At 38.2% G+C, this 14,564-nt stretch overlaps 1 protein-coding gene across 2 annotated transcripts in view; it reads left to right on the forward strand.

Moving 5' to 3' along the window:
* CCDC148 (coiled-coil domain containing 148) overlaps window positions 1–14,564 on the forward strand; it is a 231,698-nt gene that overhangs the window by 103,321 nt on the left and 113,813 nt on the right. For both annotated transcript variants that reach the window (XM_057505559.1, XM_057505560.1), the window contains exons 9-10: window positions 1,267–1,405; window positions 6,124–6,330. In XM_057505559.1, coding sequence (XP_057361542.1) covers window positions 1,267–1,405; window positions 6,124–6,330 — 346 coding nt within the window. The remainder of the gene's footprint in view (window positions 1–1,266; window positions 1,406–6,123; window positions 6,331–14,564) is intronic.

Below are 14,564 nucleotides of genomic sequence, written 5' to 3' on the forward strand. Positions count from 1 at the left end.
ACACCTCCAACCCTCTTTTTCTTCCCATTATAGAGCTGTTAGAGAAGGTTATCTTCTTTGAAAAAGAATTTTTCTCTTGCTACTTATCAGAATAACAAAATGCTTTACAGGAACTAGGTAACCTTGTATGAGGACAATGGAATTCCCATTACTATCACTGATTTAAAGGGGATTTTTATGCTGTTTTAAATTGTCAAATACTTTCAAGGGCATAGAAGACATGAAAAATTGTTTGAATTGCACAATTAACTTTAAAGTAGAAGACTATTGATATAGTAGAAATAAACAATAGCAAGTCTCCATCTTGGCTCAAAGAAATATTTGTTGCTAATAATATTCCCTCTGATTGCATCTGTATTTGATTATTCCAATTTATTAAAAAGGAATAATAATATGCAAATAAACTCATAATAAAAAGACATTAATTCAGTTTAGAGATCAAACTGATATTGCAAACTTTTCCCTCTGCATAGGGCTTTGCTAAAACTTTATATAGAACACAAGCCAAGCCAATTCTGAGTGTTCTGAAATGAAAAGGGCATTTTGGAGCATGATGGACATGTTAGTGGGAAGATGACTTGAAGGAATACTGTTGACAAAGGATTTCGTTAGTGTTCTGAAATTTAATGCCACTGGTTATCTTTTCACTAGCAATCTCTACTGTTATTCCCACAAAGCAAGAAGTTGAGAGGGCAAAGGAAAAGATAATTTTAGATTTGGTTCTAAAGTCAAACCTTAAGTAAGTGCTTTCCTCAAACCTTAATTTCCTTTGTGTACTTGTTCATTTAACTGTCTACATTTGTATTTTCCTCCAGTCTAGAAATAGGAACTTTGTTGAATCTACATAATTCCTTTTAATCTGTATGCTTAATAATTTATTTGACAATATTTTTTAATTCATTGGTTATGATTTAAAAAATATTATTATAGGCAAGATAGAATAAATATTTTTAAAATGTTATGTCTCACTGTCAAATTTCTTCATATTATGCCTGGAACTCATTAGAATAAATATTTAAAAAATATTATGTCTCCTGTCAAACTTCTTCAAATTATGCCTGCAACTCATGGCAAGGCCAAATAAAGGATTGAAAGAACCCATTGTAGAATTTTCTATAGCAGACATTTGATTTGTCTAATTTATTTTTAAAAACCAGACTTCTTTTTATGTATTCATTATTATTTTGCTAATAGCTTGAACAGTTTGAAGTCTCTCAAAATCCATGGTTGTTTAACAATATGTTGTGACATCTTTGTTGCTTCCAGAAACTTCCAGTTAAGTGAAGAAGACCACTGGATTTACCAGGTTGTTTTGGATCAGTATCCTGGAGATCTCTGTGGCAGAAGGAGTTTGTATTTGGACATGTTGCAAAGATACTTTCCTCACAAATCTAGGCATGAATTGGTGAGTGCTAGATCCTATATATACTGGCACATTCAATTGTTAGTGGTCAATAATTGCTAAACAAAATATATATTCTTAAAAATTGTTTTTTTCCTGCACTCTAGAAAATGATAGGATTATAGGTTGAAAGTCTGTTATTTTTTTCAAGTCTGTATGGTCCATAAGAAAGTGGAGGAGCGCTCTGGCAAGAATTATTCTTAGGTGCTTACTTACCCCCAAATCTCTCCTTCGGCTACCTGGGTTGCTTGTGTCTGACCTGTGGGTATCTGTACATTCACTTGCCCAAGCTCAGGGGTTCTGCCACCTCTGGGCCTTGCCTGGAACTGGGTGTCTGTTTCTCTATCCATAGAGTCTCCCGCACCTCAGTCCTCCTAGTCACAAGGAAGCCAGCATTCGCCTTGAGGACTGGTGGTTGCTTATGCCATCCCCGTCCTGACAGCTCTGCTTGGTCTCCCTATTTGGGTCTGAAACACAAATGCCCCAAATTCAGAAGTCAGAGTCATAACTGGAATTTCCCTGAGAAGGGCCTGGGGAATTATTTTTTCATCCTTCAGTCAACATGACCACAAAGACAAGGAAACAGAAGTCACCATGCCACCACCACTTAATTTCATGAGTACTTACTTTAAACATGTATGTAAACAGACATGCATAGACTCTTAACTTTTAAATGAGTCATGCTATAAAATATTATCACGTACTCTGCATTTTGTAATTGCTTTGAGTTAGATAAGCGAGTAACAACAATACTGACATGTGCATAAAATTTACCTTATGTCAGTCATGTATAAACTCCTGTAACACAGATAACAGTGGATGAGAAAAGCACTATTTCTATCCTTATTTTACAAGTGGAGAAATGGAGGCAATGGCCAACAGCTAGAATGACTATCTCCTATTCTTTCCCATCCACCTCCCCAACAATTATTTGCTTTAATTCTGATCTTTATTTTATAGCAGATGCATGTTATGTAAAAAATATGTCATATAATAACTCTAGATTTTAAAGTCTTAATTTATTAAATTAGTTCTTTCTTTTTATTCCCTGTTGATTTTCTTCTGTGAACAGCTGTCATGTATTACTTTGTAGATTTTTTGTATTTGCCTACTATGAACATGATAAAGATTTTTACATTTACTTTTTTTTTATTGAAGCAGTGTTATTACATAATCTTATATGGTTTCAAATGCAGAACACAGTGGTGAACAGTTACCCATATTATTAAATCCTCACCCCCACTAGTGCAGTAACTACCTGTCAACATAGGATGATGTTACAGAATCATTGGCTATATTCTTCATGCTGTACTACCATCCCCATGACTGACATATTATAATTGAGAATTTTTGTGACTTTTTATCTCCCTCACCCTCTCCCCTCCCATTAACCCCTCCCTCATGTTAACCACCAGTCTCTCCTTGGTGTCTATGAATCTACTGCTATTTTGTTCATTTTGTTTTTATATCCTACAAATAAGTGAAATCGTGTGCTATTTGTCTTTCTCCTCCTGGCTTATTTCACTGAAAATAATACCCTCTAGATCCATTCATGTTTTTGCAAATGGCAGGATTTCTTTCTTTTTCATGGCCAAATAATATTCCATTGTGTATATATACCACATCTTCTTTATCCATTCATCTATTGATGGGTTCTTAGGTTGCTTCCATATCTTGACTATTGTTAAGTAATGGCAGTAAACATAGGGGTACATCTATCTTTGTGTATCAGGGATTTTGTTTTCTTTGGATAAATTCCAAGAAGTTGGGTTATTGAGTCATGGCATTTCTATTTTTAGTTTTTTGAAGAACCTCCATACTACTTTCCACAGTGGCTGTACCAGTTTACATTCCCACCTTGGAGGGTTCCCTTTCTCTACATCCTCACCAACACTTGTTATTTCTTATCTTTTGGATAGTGACCATTCTAACTGGTATGAGGTAATATCTTGTTATGGTTTTGATTTGTATTTCCTTGATTATTAGTGATGTGGAGCATCTTTTCATGCGCCTGTTGACCATCTGTATTTCTTCTTTGGAAAAATCTCTGTTCAGGTCCTCTGCCTATTTTTTAATTGGGTTATTTACTTTTTGGCCATTGATTCATATAAGTCCTTTATTTTGCATGTTAACCCCTTATCAGAAAAATCATTTTGGAATATATTCCCCCATACAGTAGGTTGCCTTTTTGTTCTTCTGATAGTGTCCTTTGTGGTAGAGTGTTTTTAGTTTGATCTAATCCCACTTGTTCATTTTTTATTTTGTTTCCCTTGCCTAAGGAGATACGTTAGAGAAGAGATTCTCATACTTATGTTCAAGAGATTTTTGCCTATGTTTTCTAAGAGTTTTATGTTTCATGTTTTACATTTAGGTCTTTGATCCATTTCAAGTTTATTTTTGTGTATGGAGTTAGACAGGATTCCAGTTTCATTCTCTTGCAGGTAGCTGTCCAGTTTTCCTAGCACCAGTTATTGAAGAGACTGTCTTCATTATATATTCATGGCTCCCTTATCATATATTAATTGACCATATATGTTTTGGTTCATATCTGAACTCTCCGTTCTGTTCCCTTCATTATGATTCTGTTCTTGTGTCAATCCATATTGTTTTGATTACTGTAGCTTTGTAGTATAGCTCAAAGTCAGGGAGGTAATACCTCAGGCTTTGTTCTTCTTTCTCAGGATTGTTTTGGCTATTTGGGTCTTTTATGGTTCCATATGAATTTTAGGATTATTTGCTCTAGTTTATTGAGAAATTCTGTTGATATTTTGACTGGGCTTGTATTGAATCTGTAAATTGCTTTGGGCAAAATGGCCATTTTGACAATTCCTCTTATCCACAAGCATGGGATAGATTTCCATTTATTGGTGTCTTTAATTTCTCTCATCAGTGTCTCATAGTTTTCAGAGTTCATGTCTTTCATTCCTTGGTTAAGTTTGTTCCTAGGTATTTTATTCATTTTGATGCAGTTGTAAATTGAATTGTTTTCCTGATTTCTTTTTCTGCTAGTTTGTTGTTAGTATATAGGAATGCAATGAATTTCTGTGTGTTAATTTTGTATCCTGAAACTTTGCTGAATCCAGTTACTAGTTTTAATAGTTTTCTAGCAGAGTCTTTAGGATTTTCTATACATAATAATATATCATCTGCAAATAGTGACATTTAACTTCTTCCTTACCAATTTGGATGCTTTTTATCTCTGTATCTTATCTGATTGCCATGGCTAGGACATCCACTACTATGTTGCATAAAGTGGTGAGAGTGGACATCTTTTGTCTTGTTCCTGATCTTAGAGAGAAAGTTTTCAGCTTTCACATTAAGTATGACGTTAGCTGTGTATTTGTTGTATGTGGCCTTTATTATGTTGAGTTATGTACCCTCTATGCCCATTTTACTGACAGTTTTTATCATGAATGGACGTTGAATTTTGTCAAATGCATTTTCAGCCCCTATTGAAATGATTGTGTGGTTTTCATCCTTCTTTTTGTTCATGTGGGTATGACATTGATTGATGTATGAATATTATACCATCCTTTCATCCCTGGAATAAATTCCACTTAGTGGTGATGAATGATCCTTTTTGTGTATTTTTAATTTGGTTTGCTAATATTTTGTTGAGGATTTTTACATTTATGTTTATTAGCAATATTGGTCTAAATTTTTTTTGTAGTGTCTTTGGTTTTTATATTAATTTACTTCTTATATTAGGACAATTAATATGCATTTCTTCATGTATATGCTTCCTTTCTTAATGTTTGACAGTCTTTAAGTATAATTTTGGCTTTTTGTAACAAAGCTAAGTTTATAGAACAGATTTTCTAGTAGCTGATATTTGGTCTAAGTGAAGCCATAGCCTATTTCATCATGTACCTAATGAACCATACCTAAATTCTTATTTTAGGTGGGACCAGCCTTATCTTGCCTGCTAACTTTTTTTCTCCCACTTGGCGTTAAATAATGTATCAAATTCAAAGACTCATCTATACCAGCAAGATAAAAAATTATCTAGGTCGGTGACTCTCAACTTCAGGAGACACACCTGTATGTGAGGAGCACTTCAGAATCACCTGTGGAGGCTTTTCAAGCTACCAGGCTGTCTCGGTTCCTGTTGTGAAATCTCCCATAGTTGGGTTTCACTGCCAATGGGAACAATTGGTACTGATGTGAGAATGTCATGTCCCACAGGAGTGTGGGATGGGAAAAGCTAATGTCATTGCTATAATAATTTCATGTTTAGACATCTTAACATCTGAATGTTTTAGTAATCAAGTGTGAACTGAGTTCTTAGGATTTTTGTAGCAATTTCTTATGTTTATTTAGCATGTAGCTAACTGAAGCACTTGAAGTAATTATTAAAATACCAAAACTGATTTAATAATGGAATATTTTCAAAATTATATATAGGGGAAATAATTCTTTCTGCCTGTAGATTCAGTGTCATGTAGAAGTAGAACTTGTTTTGTGGCTGTTTAGTCTGACTCCATCCTATACAGGAAACTAAGGACTTATAAATGTTAAATGATTGGTCCTCAGTCACCAGTTAGCTGCAGGGTCAGAATTCTGGGACTGGTGCCTGGTCCTGGTTGTTGCATTTACTATTAAGATGCTTGTCCCCAATTTTTCAAAATCATTGGTTATAATTCATTTGATTAATTTTCATAACAATTAGACAAAGCACAGACTCACTTTCATAATAAATGTTTACCATCTGTTTTCTTTAGGTTGAACATGAGAAACATTGTGACCAGTATCACTTTGCTAGGGAGCAGAGAAGGATCCTGATATTGAATTGGAATAAGAATAGGAGAGACTTCATACAGAAGGCTGTGCTGACAATCGCTGAGGCCTGTGCAGCTCATGAAATGGAGGGCATGTTGGCTAAAGACAGGAAAAAGCAGCAGCAGTTGTGTGCTGCTCTAAAAGCCAAGGTGAGATGTTTTGGGTAGGGTGTTTCAGTATTTGCACAGGTATTCATTTAAGAATCTACTTTTCCTTTTGTTCATACATACCCTAAAATTCAATTTCTCTAAAACAAGCTTATTTTGAACAGACATTTAGTTCAAACCATATGAAATTGTAATTCTTTTAGTTAAAAAAAAGTCAACAACGACCAATTTCATATGGGTCTGCCTGAAGTTGCTGTAATAGGGGGATAACATGGCTGTTCTGATTGAGAGATATCCAACCCCAAGAATAAATGCCACATGCCAGGTTGAGGAGCTGGATGAAGTACAGATGTAATTATGGAGTAAATGTCTGGTGCTGGCTCAAAGATGCTTGGACCTCTCATTCACATAAAAGATGTAAAAAAAAAAAAAAACTCGGGTTATGAATAGGATAGAGCATTTGTGAAGAGGTGTGTTGGGGAGAGTGTAATGGGCTATTTCTGAGCCTGCAGCAAGGCCAGAGGGAGAGGAGATGGGTTCTCCTGCTCGGCAGACCCAGTGAGTGGCCTCCGGGAGTGTACGCAGGGTTAGTAGGTTATCCCCGTGGTTGGAGGCTTGAGGACTGGAGTCCGATGCACACAGGGAAATACAGAGGAGCTGACTCAGTGGGCAGAATTGATGACAAGAGTGGTGCTGTGCTGGGAGTAGCTGCGCCCCTCTGACTGGTCATGGGTGGAGTACTGGAGGCGCCATGTGTATATGGCCTCCCAGGAGTGTTGGCAGGGCCTTTGAAAAGAAGCGGTATTGAGGTACAGCATACATGCAGTAGAGTGCACAAATCTTGGTTTATTGACAAGTAACATGGTAGGAGGGTGATGGTGCAACAAGAAATTTGTTCTCTTGATAGAAAAAAATACTGATATTTGTTATATTGTAGCAATTAAGAACATATGAAAACACATGTCTCTACTTTAAAAGATTAGAGGAAAAGTGCCTGTTCTGCATTTTCTAAAGAAAAAAGGGATTCCTTCTGACATTGCAGACCTAAAGGGAATAGAAGCTACATCAAGCCTGATATGCCACAGGCTACTGAGCTAATTCATATTTTTTCTCTTTATGTGGCTGATAAGAAACACACAAGGGTCAGGGGCCATGGCAAGTCTTTATATACTTATAGTCTGTTTATATTCACTTTGCACACATTGTCATTCGCCCTTGAGCTATGCTGTAGGTGATACTTCCTTTTTATTGTATTGCACTGAGGTAAAAATGCATGCAGTAAAGCATGCAGAACATGTGTGCTATTGAATAAAGTTTTGGTTGTCCCATGGAAATATCCCCAAAATCAAGATACAGAATATTTCCTGCAGCTCAGAAGGCACCTTCATGACTCTTCTCAGTATATACTAGCCCCACTCATAACCACTATTCTGAATTCATCACCATAAATTATTTTGCTTATTCATGAATTTCATGTAAATGAAATAATGCAGCATATATACTCCTTGCACTTCTTTTGCTCATTGTATCTGTGAATTTATCCTTGTTGCATGTTGCAATTACTTACTGTTCTTTATTGCTGCATAGTAGTTCATTGTATTCATATACCACAATTTATTTTATATGTTCTGTTAATGGAAATTCGAATTGATTCCAGGTCTTTGCTATTACGATGATGGTGCTTTGAACATTCCTGAACATGTCTTACAGTGGACATAGGCACTCATTTCTATTGGATAACTATTTGGGAGCAGAATTGCTGAATCATAAGGCTCTGGTGTGTTTAGCTTTAGTAAATACTGCCAAATAGTTTTCTAAAGTGTTTACCTAGATTTGCAACCAGTTTCAGTTGTTCCATATCCTTACCAACATCGGTATTCCCGAGCCTAATCTTTAATTTTAGCAAATTTGGTGGTGGTAGTAGTGGTACCTCATTATGGTTTTCATTTGCGTTTAGAATAAAGATGTTAAGCAGCTTTACGTATGCATATTGGCCATTTGGATATCCTCTTTTGTGAAATGTCCACTTGAGTCTTTGCCTACTTTTCTGTTAACAGGCTTGTCTTTTCTTCTTATTCACTTGTATGTTCTTTACATCTTCTGTATGTGAGTTTTATTTTTATTCTGTGTGAGTTGCCACTTAGCTCTCTTAATGGTGTCTTGATGAACAAAACTTCTTAATTTTAATGAAATTCTGTTTAAAAAATTTTTTACATGTCTTTGAGATTATGTAATCTTAATTTTAATGAAAATCTGTTAAAAAATTTTTTTAAATGTCTTTGAGATTATTACAGTAGTCACCTGTTTTAGCATATAGTTCTATGATTTTATTTATTTGTTTGTTTTGTTATCATTAATCTACAATTACATGAAGAATATTATGTTAACGAGGATCCCCCCTTCACCAAGTCCCCCACACACACCCCATTACAGTCACTGTCCTTCAGTGTAGTAAGATGCTGTAGAATCACTACTTGTCTTCTCTGTGTTGCACAGCCCTCCCCATGCCCCCCCTACATGCTAATCGTAATACCCCCTTTCCTTTTCCCCCTTATCCCTCCCTTCCCACCCATCCTCCCCAGTCCCTTTCCCTTTGGTAACTGTTAGTCCATTCTTGGGTTCTGTGATTCTGCTGCTCTTTTGTTCCTTCAGTTTTTTCTTTTGTTCTTATACTCCACATACGAGTGAAATCATTTGGTACTTGTCTTTCTCCGCCTGGCTTATTTCACTGAGCATAATACCCTCTAGCTCCATCCATGTTGTTGTGAATGGTAGGATTTGTTTTCTTCTTGTGGCTGAATAATATTCCATTGTGTATATGTACCACATCTTCTTTATCCATTCATCTACTGATGGACACTTAGGTTGCTTCCATTTCTTGGCTATTGTAAATAGTGCTGCAATAAACATAGGGGTGCATCTGTCTTTTTCAAACTGGGCTGCTGCATTCTTAGGGTAAATTCCTAGAAGTGGGATTCCTGGGTCAAATGGTATTTCTATTTTGAACATTTTGAGGAACCTCCATACTGCTTTCCACAATGGTTGAACTAATTTACATTCCCACCAGCAGTGTAGGAGGGTTCCTCTTTCTCTACAACCTCACCAACATTTGTTGTTATTTGTCTTTTGGATGGTGGCAATCCTTACCGGTGTGAGGTGATATCTCATTGTGGTTTTAATTTGCATTTCTCTGATGATTAGCGATGTGGAGCATCTTTTCATGTGTATGTTGGCCATCTGAATTTCTTCTTTAGAGAACTGTCTATTCAGCTCTTCTGCCCATTTTCTAATTGGATTATTTGCTTTTTGTTTTGTTGAGGTGCATGAGCTCTTTATACATTTTGGATGTCAAGCCTTTATCGGATCTGTCATTTATGAATATATTCTCCCATACTGTAGGATGTCTTTTGTTCTACTGATGGTGTCCTTTGATGTACAGAAGCTTTTCAGCTTGATAATAGTCCCACTTGTTCATTTTTGCTTTTGTTTCCCTTGCCCGGGGAGATATGTTCATGAAGAAGTCGCTCATGTTTATGTCCAAGAGATTTTTGCCTGTGTTTTTTTCTAAGAGTTTTATGGTTTCATGACTTACATTCAGGTCTTTGATCCATTTTGAATTTACTTTTGTGTATGGGGTTAGACAGTGATCCAGTTTCATTCTCTTACATGTAGCTGTCCAGTTTTGCCAGCACCATCTGTTGAAGAGACTGTCATTTCGCCATTGTATGTCCATGGCTCCTTTGTTGTATATTAATTGACCATATAGGTTTGGGTTAATGTCTGGAGTCTCTAATCTGTTCCATTGGTCTGTGGCTCTGTGCTTGTGCCAGTACCAAATTGCCTTGATTACTGTAGCTCTGTAGTAGAGCTTGAAGTTGAGGAGCGAGAGTCCCCCCACTTTATTCTTCCTTCTCAAGACTGCTTTGGCTATTCGGGGTCTTTGGTGTTTCCATATGAATTTTTGAACTATTTGTTCCAGTTCGTTGAAGAATGTTGTTGGTAATTTGATAGGGATTGCATCAAATCTGTATATCGCTTTGGGTAGGATGGCCATTTAGTTCTATGAATTTTGATGAATGCATGATATGTAACCACCACAACCAAGATACAGAACTGTTCTATACCCCTCAAAAATCCTTCATGCTCCATTGTAGCCAGCCCCTTCGCTACCTCCAAACTTTGGCAACTACTGATCTCTATCCCTGCAGTTTTGCCTTTTCTAGAGTGTCATGTAAGTATAACCACACAGTATGTAGCCTTTTGAGTCTGGCTTTTTTCGCTTAGCATACTGCATTTGAGATCCAGCCATGTTGTTTAAGTATCAATAGTTTGTTCCTCTTTAGTGCTGAGCAGTATTCCACTATGGGCATTTGCTACAGTTTATCCATTTATCAGTTGTTTCCAATTTTTGGCAATTAGTGTTATTTTGCTTATGGTGGGGGGTGGGCTTTAGGCTTTCCCCGTGTGCCTGTGCCTCAGAGGGAGACTCACCACCCTCGTTCCTTCCCCTGCAGTAGATTCTTACTGGACACTTGATAGCCTGTTAGGGGAATTCTGCTTTGTGGTCCAGCCTCAGTCTCAGGCAGGGTCTCTGTGCCTGTGTCCAGGGGCTGGTACCTACTCAGCGATCCTGTTGTCCTCCCCGTGGCGGACAAACTCAGACAAGAACCTTGGTGAGCCTCACTGGGAGAGAGCTTCCTGCCCCTTCCCAAGGAGAGGAGGGTGTCTTTGTTCCCTTTGCTCCCTTGCTCCAGCTCTAAGCAGTCCTCACTTGTGTCCTGGGGGGTCTGCAAATCCTTACCCCTCCCCACCCCAGTGGCTTTTGTTCTATAGGGCCATTGCTCCTCTCTGCAGCCCGCACTGCCACAGGCAGCTTTCTCTGCTCATAATCCTGACCCATTATACATTATGAGCATTTGTTGAGGTTTGAGGAGAAAACCAATATGTGTGTTGGGAGAGAGGGGCAGATTTCCCTTGTATTTCTAGCTTCCAGGGGGTCTATACTCTCATACTCTTTCATATCAGCAAACTGTTAAAATACAACTGTCAATTCATTATGGAGTATTAGCTGAACTCTTCTGACCCCCTTCTATGGTAGGCTTGCCTATCCTCAGTGCTCTGCCTCAGGTTGCTTCTCTTCTCGGCAGCATCTGTCTTTCTTTAAATCTCAGGATAGTTTATTGCCCTGTGACCTCTGCTCTCTGAGGATTTCAAAAAAATTTTAGTGTTGTAAGCTATTGAGTTTTCTGTTGTAGTTAAAGTGGAAGTGACATTCTTTCTAGCTTTCTACATTCTAAATAAAAGCTGGAAGATCCTAATGAAATACTATTTATCAATCTTTTATGTGCCCTGTTTAAGAAATCATTGGCTAGTGGTGTGAGATCATTTTCAAATGTATCCTGCCTGAGATCTTTCTGTCCAAAAGACTCCTGCCAGAGATGAGAGGACCCCAGAAACAGTGGGATAGAACAGCAATAAACGGGAACTTGTTAAGTGGAAGAGAAGTAGCTAGTCAAAGGAAAATGTATGTGGTCCACATCAGGGGAATTTTTCCAGGAACAACCCAGCTAGCAATCAAGGCAACAGAACTGGTAAAAGGGCAACAGTAATCATTAACCACTGGCCAAGCTAACGTGGGACAGCATCCGTTACCCGTCTAATGAGAACTCTGCTGTCTTCTCCCTTACCTCTCTTCCCCTTTTCCCTCCTACCCATGGACTCTAATAGTCTAAGCATCTAGGGAATGAAAGGAGATGTCGTCCTCTGAATAAAGAGGAAAGAATTAATCTCTTGAAAATGGACAATTTAATTTTGAATCAAGACTGTATTTTGCAACTTAAAGTGACTGTGGGAACCTCTGTAACTCAAGGGTGGGCCATGGGTTCTGCTCAGTTTCCATTTAGTGACAGGAGAAACATCTGAATGTGGAACAAAAATAATGGTGTGTTTTGATTGTTTCCCACACATCATGCTGTTCAGTGGATCGGGCATGCTCTACGGAGTGCCGCCTCCCTCTCCGGCATTCAAATAGAAGCTTTATAGGCATTTCCTGATAGTAGCCTCAATGACAAATCTAAGTTAAGACATGCAGGGGTTGCTGTACAGCACCCACCCATGAAAATCAGGGGCTTGCTTCCTGGGGGCACAGCAATATGGTCCCCTCTGAGACCCATGGCCACAAGATGATGAACTAGTATCTTTGTACATTTGGAGATGAAGCCTCTAAACAGTAAATGTGAGCAGAGAATGGAGAAATTGGAATGTAAAGTAAATTAGGGTAAATGGATACTTCCCTGAGAGATGTGTTATCATTGGAGTTTGTGGCCTGATCATGGGCAGGGATCGTGCAATAAATTGCAGCTAGGACCAAAAATATATCAAATGAAAAGGGGTAACCCTAGCGATTCTATAGTCATTTGAAATATTAAATTATACTTATGATTTTTTTTTAACTGGGAAGGAGACTTGGAGATTCATCCCTATCTTTCATTTCACAAACTAGTCTGAAAGCTGCAGTCCTGAAAGGTAAACTGACTTGCCTAAGGATCATGCCACTCTTTTGGCTTGAAATTCAATGTTGCCCTGGCCCTACACAACTTTGCATAAAAGAATCTTACAAAATAATACAAGATATTTATTCTACTGTGGGTCCCAATGTGCTACAAAATAGACCTACAGAATGTGAAAAATATTACTTCATTGGATCGTAAATTTGACCTTTTTAAAAGTAACATGCTAGCTACAGTAAACATTAATTAAACATTTAACCGTAATTTTTGTTCTCAGCCTTAGAATTTAAAAGGGCTTTGGGGGATGATTTAGATGCTCTGTGTCTTTTGAGAAAAGTATTATCGGAATTTTGAAATAATGAGTTCTCTCTCTGTCTCCCTGTTTTATTTTGGTTTTCTGTCAGTAACAGTTGCTGTAGCAAGTAGAGGCTTCTGGCCTCTCACCAGAGGGGTGAGAGGAAAGTAGGGAGGTGGAGCTCTCATTCTCCTGCTCTGACAAAACCTGCTCTTTGAGCTCCTAAATTTTCCCAGACTACCAGCTGCTCCCCATCGTCCAGCTTAGACTCTGTAATCTGTCACTTGGTTTCTTAGCATCCTTGACTGTCTGTGGTGTGGCCAGGCAACCTCAGTCCCAGGTCTGTCTCACACTTGACTCTCCGCATCCATGCTGGGAGGTCAAGTGCTGCTGAGGAAATGTAGCTTCGTCTCAACTCTCAGTGCCACAGCTGAGGCCTTAGTCTTATCCTTTGTTCACCAATTCTCCCCATTCCTCTTGTGATGTTTCAGAGGGTCACTAGTCCTTAGGAGGCCCTTAGCTAAAGCCTCACCTGTACCTCCCCCACAGACTCCCGGGGTACAACCCACCTTCTACTTTGTCAGTAAAATGAAGTCAAGGAGGTAGGTGTGTGATTGCTGACAGCTTCCTCCTGCAACCTATGTCTCCCTGGGTCCTGCTAGTCCCTGGCTTTCCTCCTGACGCAGGACGTAATGCCATCTGCATGTGCATGTCCAGGTCCTTACCCCTAATGTTTGTGACTCTGACCCATCTCACCGTTTTAGAAACTAGGTTCTACTGATTATCCCCTTTCCTTAATTTTTTTTCTCTCTCACTCTATGGAGTATTTCTCTCCACCAATAAATATGGTAAGTGTTTCTTATCCAAATCAAACCTTCTCTTGACTCTAAGTCATCGTCTAGCTCCTGGGCAGTCCCTATTCTCTACCCTTGCATTTGAAATAAACCTTTTAAAAGAATAATCTGTATTATTTTCTCCAGGATTTCTGACCTCTGCACCCCACTAAAATCCTCTCTTCTCCCTAATGTCACCAGTGGTCTCCACAGTACCTAATCCAGTCAGTGTTCCAGTGGACCTTTCTCCTTCGTTTCTCACTGTTGGCCACTCACTCTTTGACATTCTTCACTCCTTCAGCTTCTAAGAAATTATTCTTTTCTACTTTGCCATATCTTAAAAGTGATTTTTAGTTGGCCATAGAAGTGATTTTAGTGTCATTGTCTGCCACTCTTAAAACCGTAGTATCTTCCAGGTTTCTATTCTTGCTTTTTCTTGCTCTTCTATTTCATTAGCTCCCAACCCCCTTTATGATTTTACCTACCTTTGTATACTAATTACTCTCATCAAACTTTTTTCCTAACTCTGAACAGCCCTCTCTTGAACCTGATTTATCCAGCTACTTACTGGCTGTATCGATTTAGAAACCTACAGATGCCTCAAACTTAGTGTCCAAAATAGAATTCTTTGGTTTCCCC

This window comes from Manis pentadactyla, chromosome 8, assembly GCF_030020395.1.
Source record: "Manis pentadactyla isolate mManPen7 chromosome 8, mManPen7.hap1, whole genome shotgun sequence".
NCBI classification, from domain to species: Eukaryota; Metazoa; Chordata; class Mammalia; order Pholidota; family Manidae; genus Manis; species Manis pentadactyla.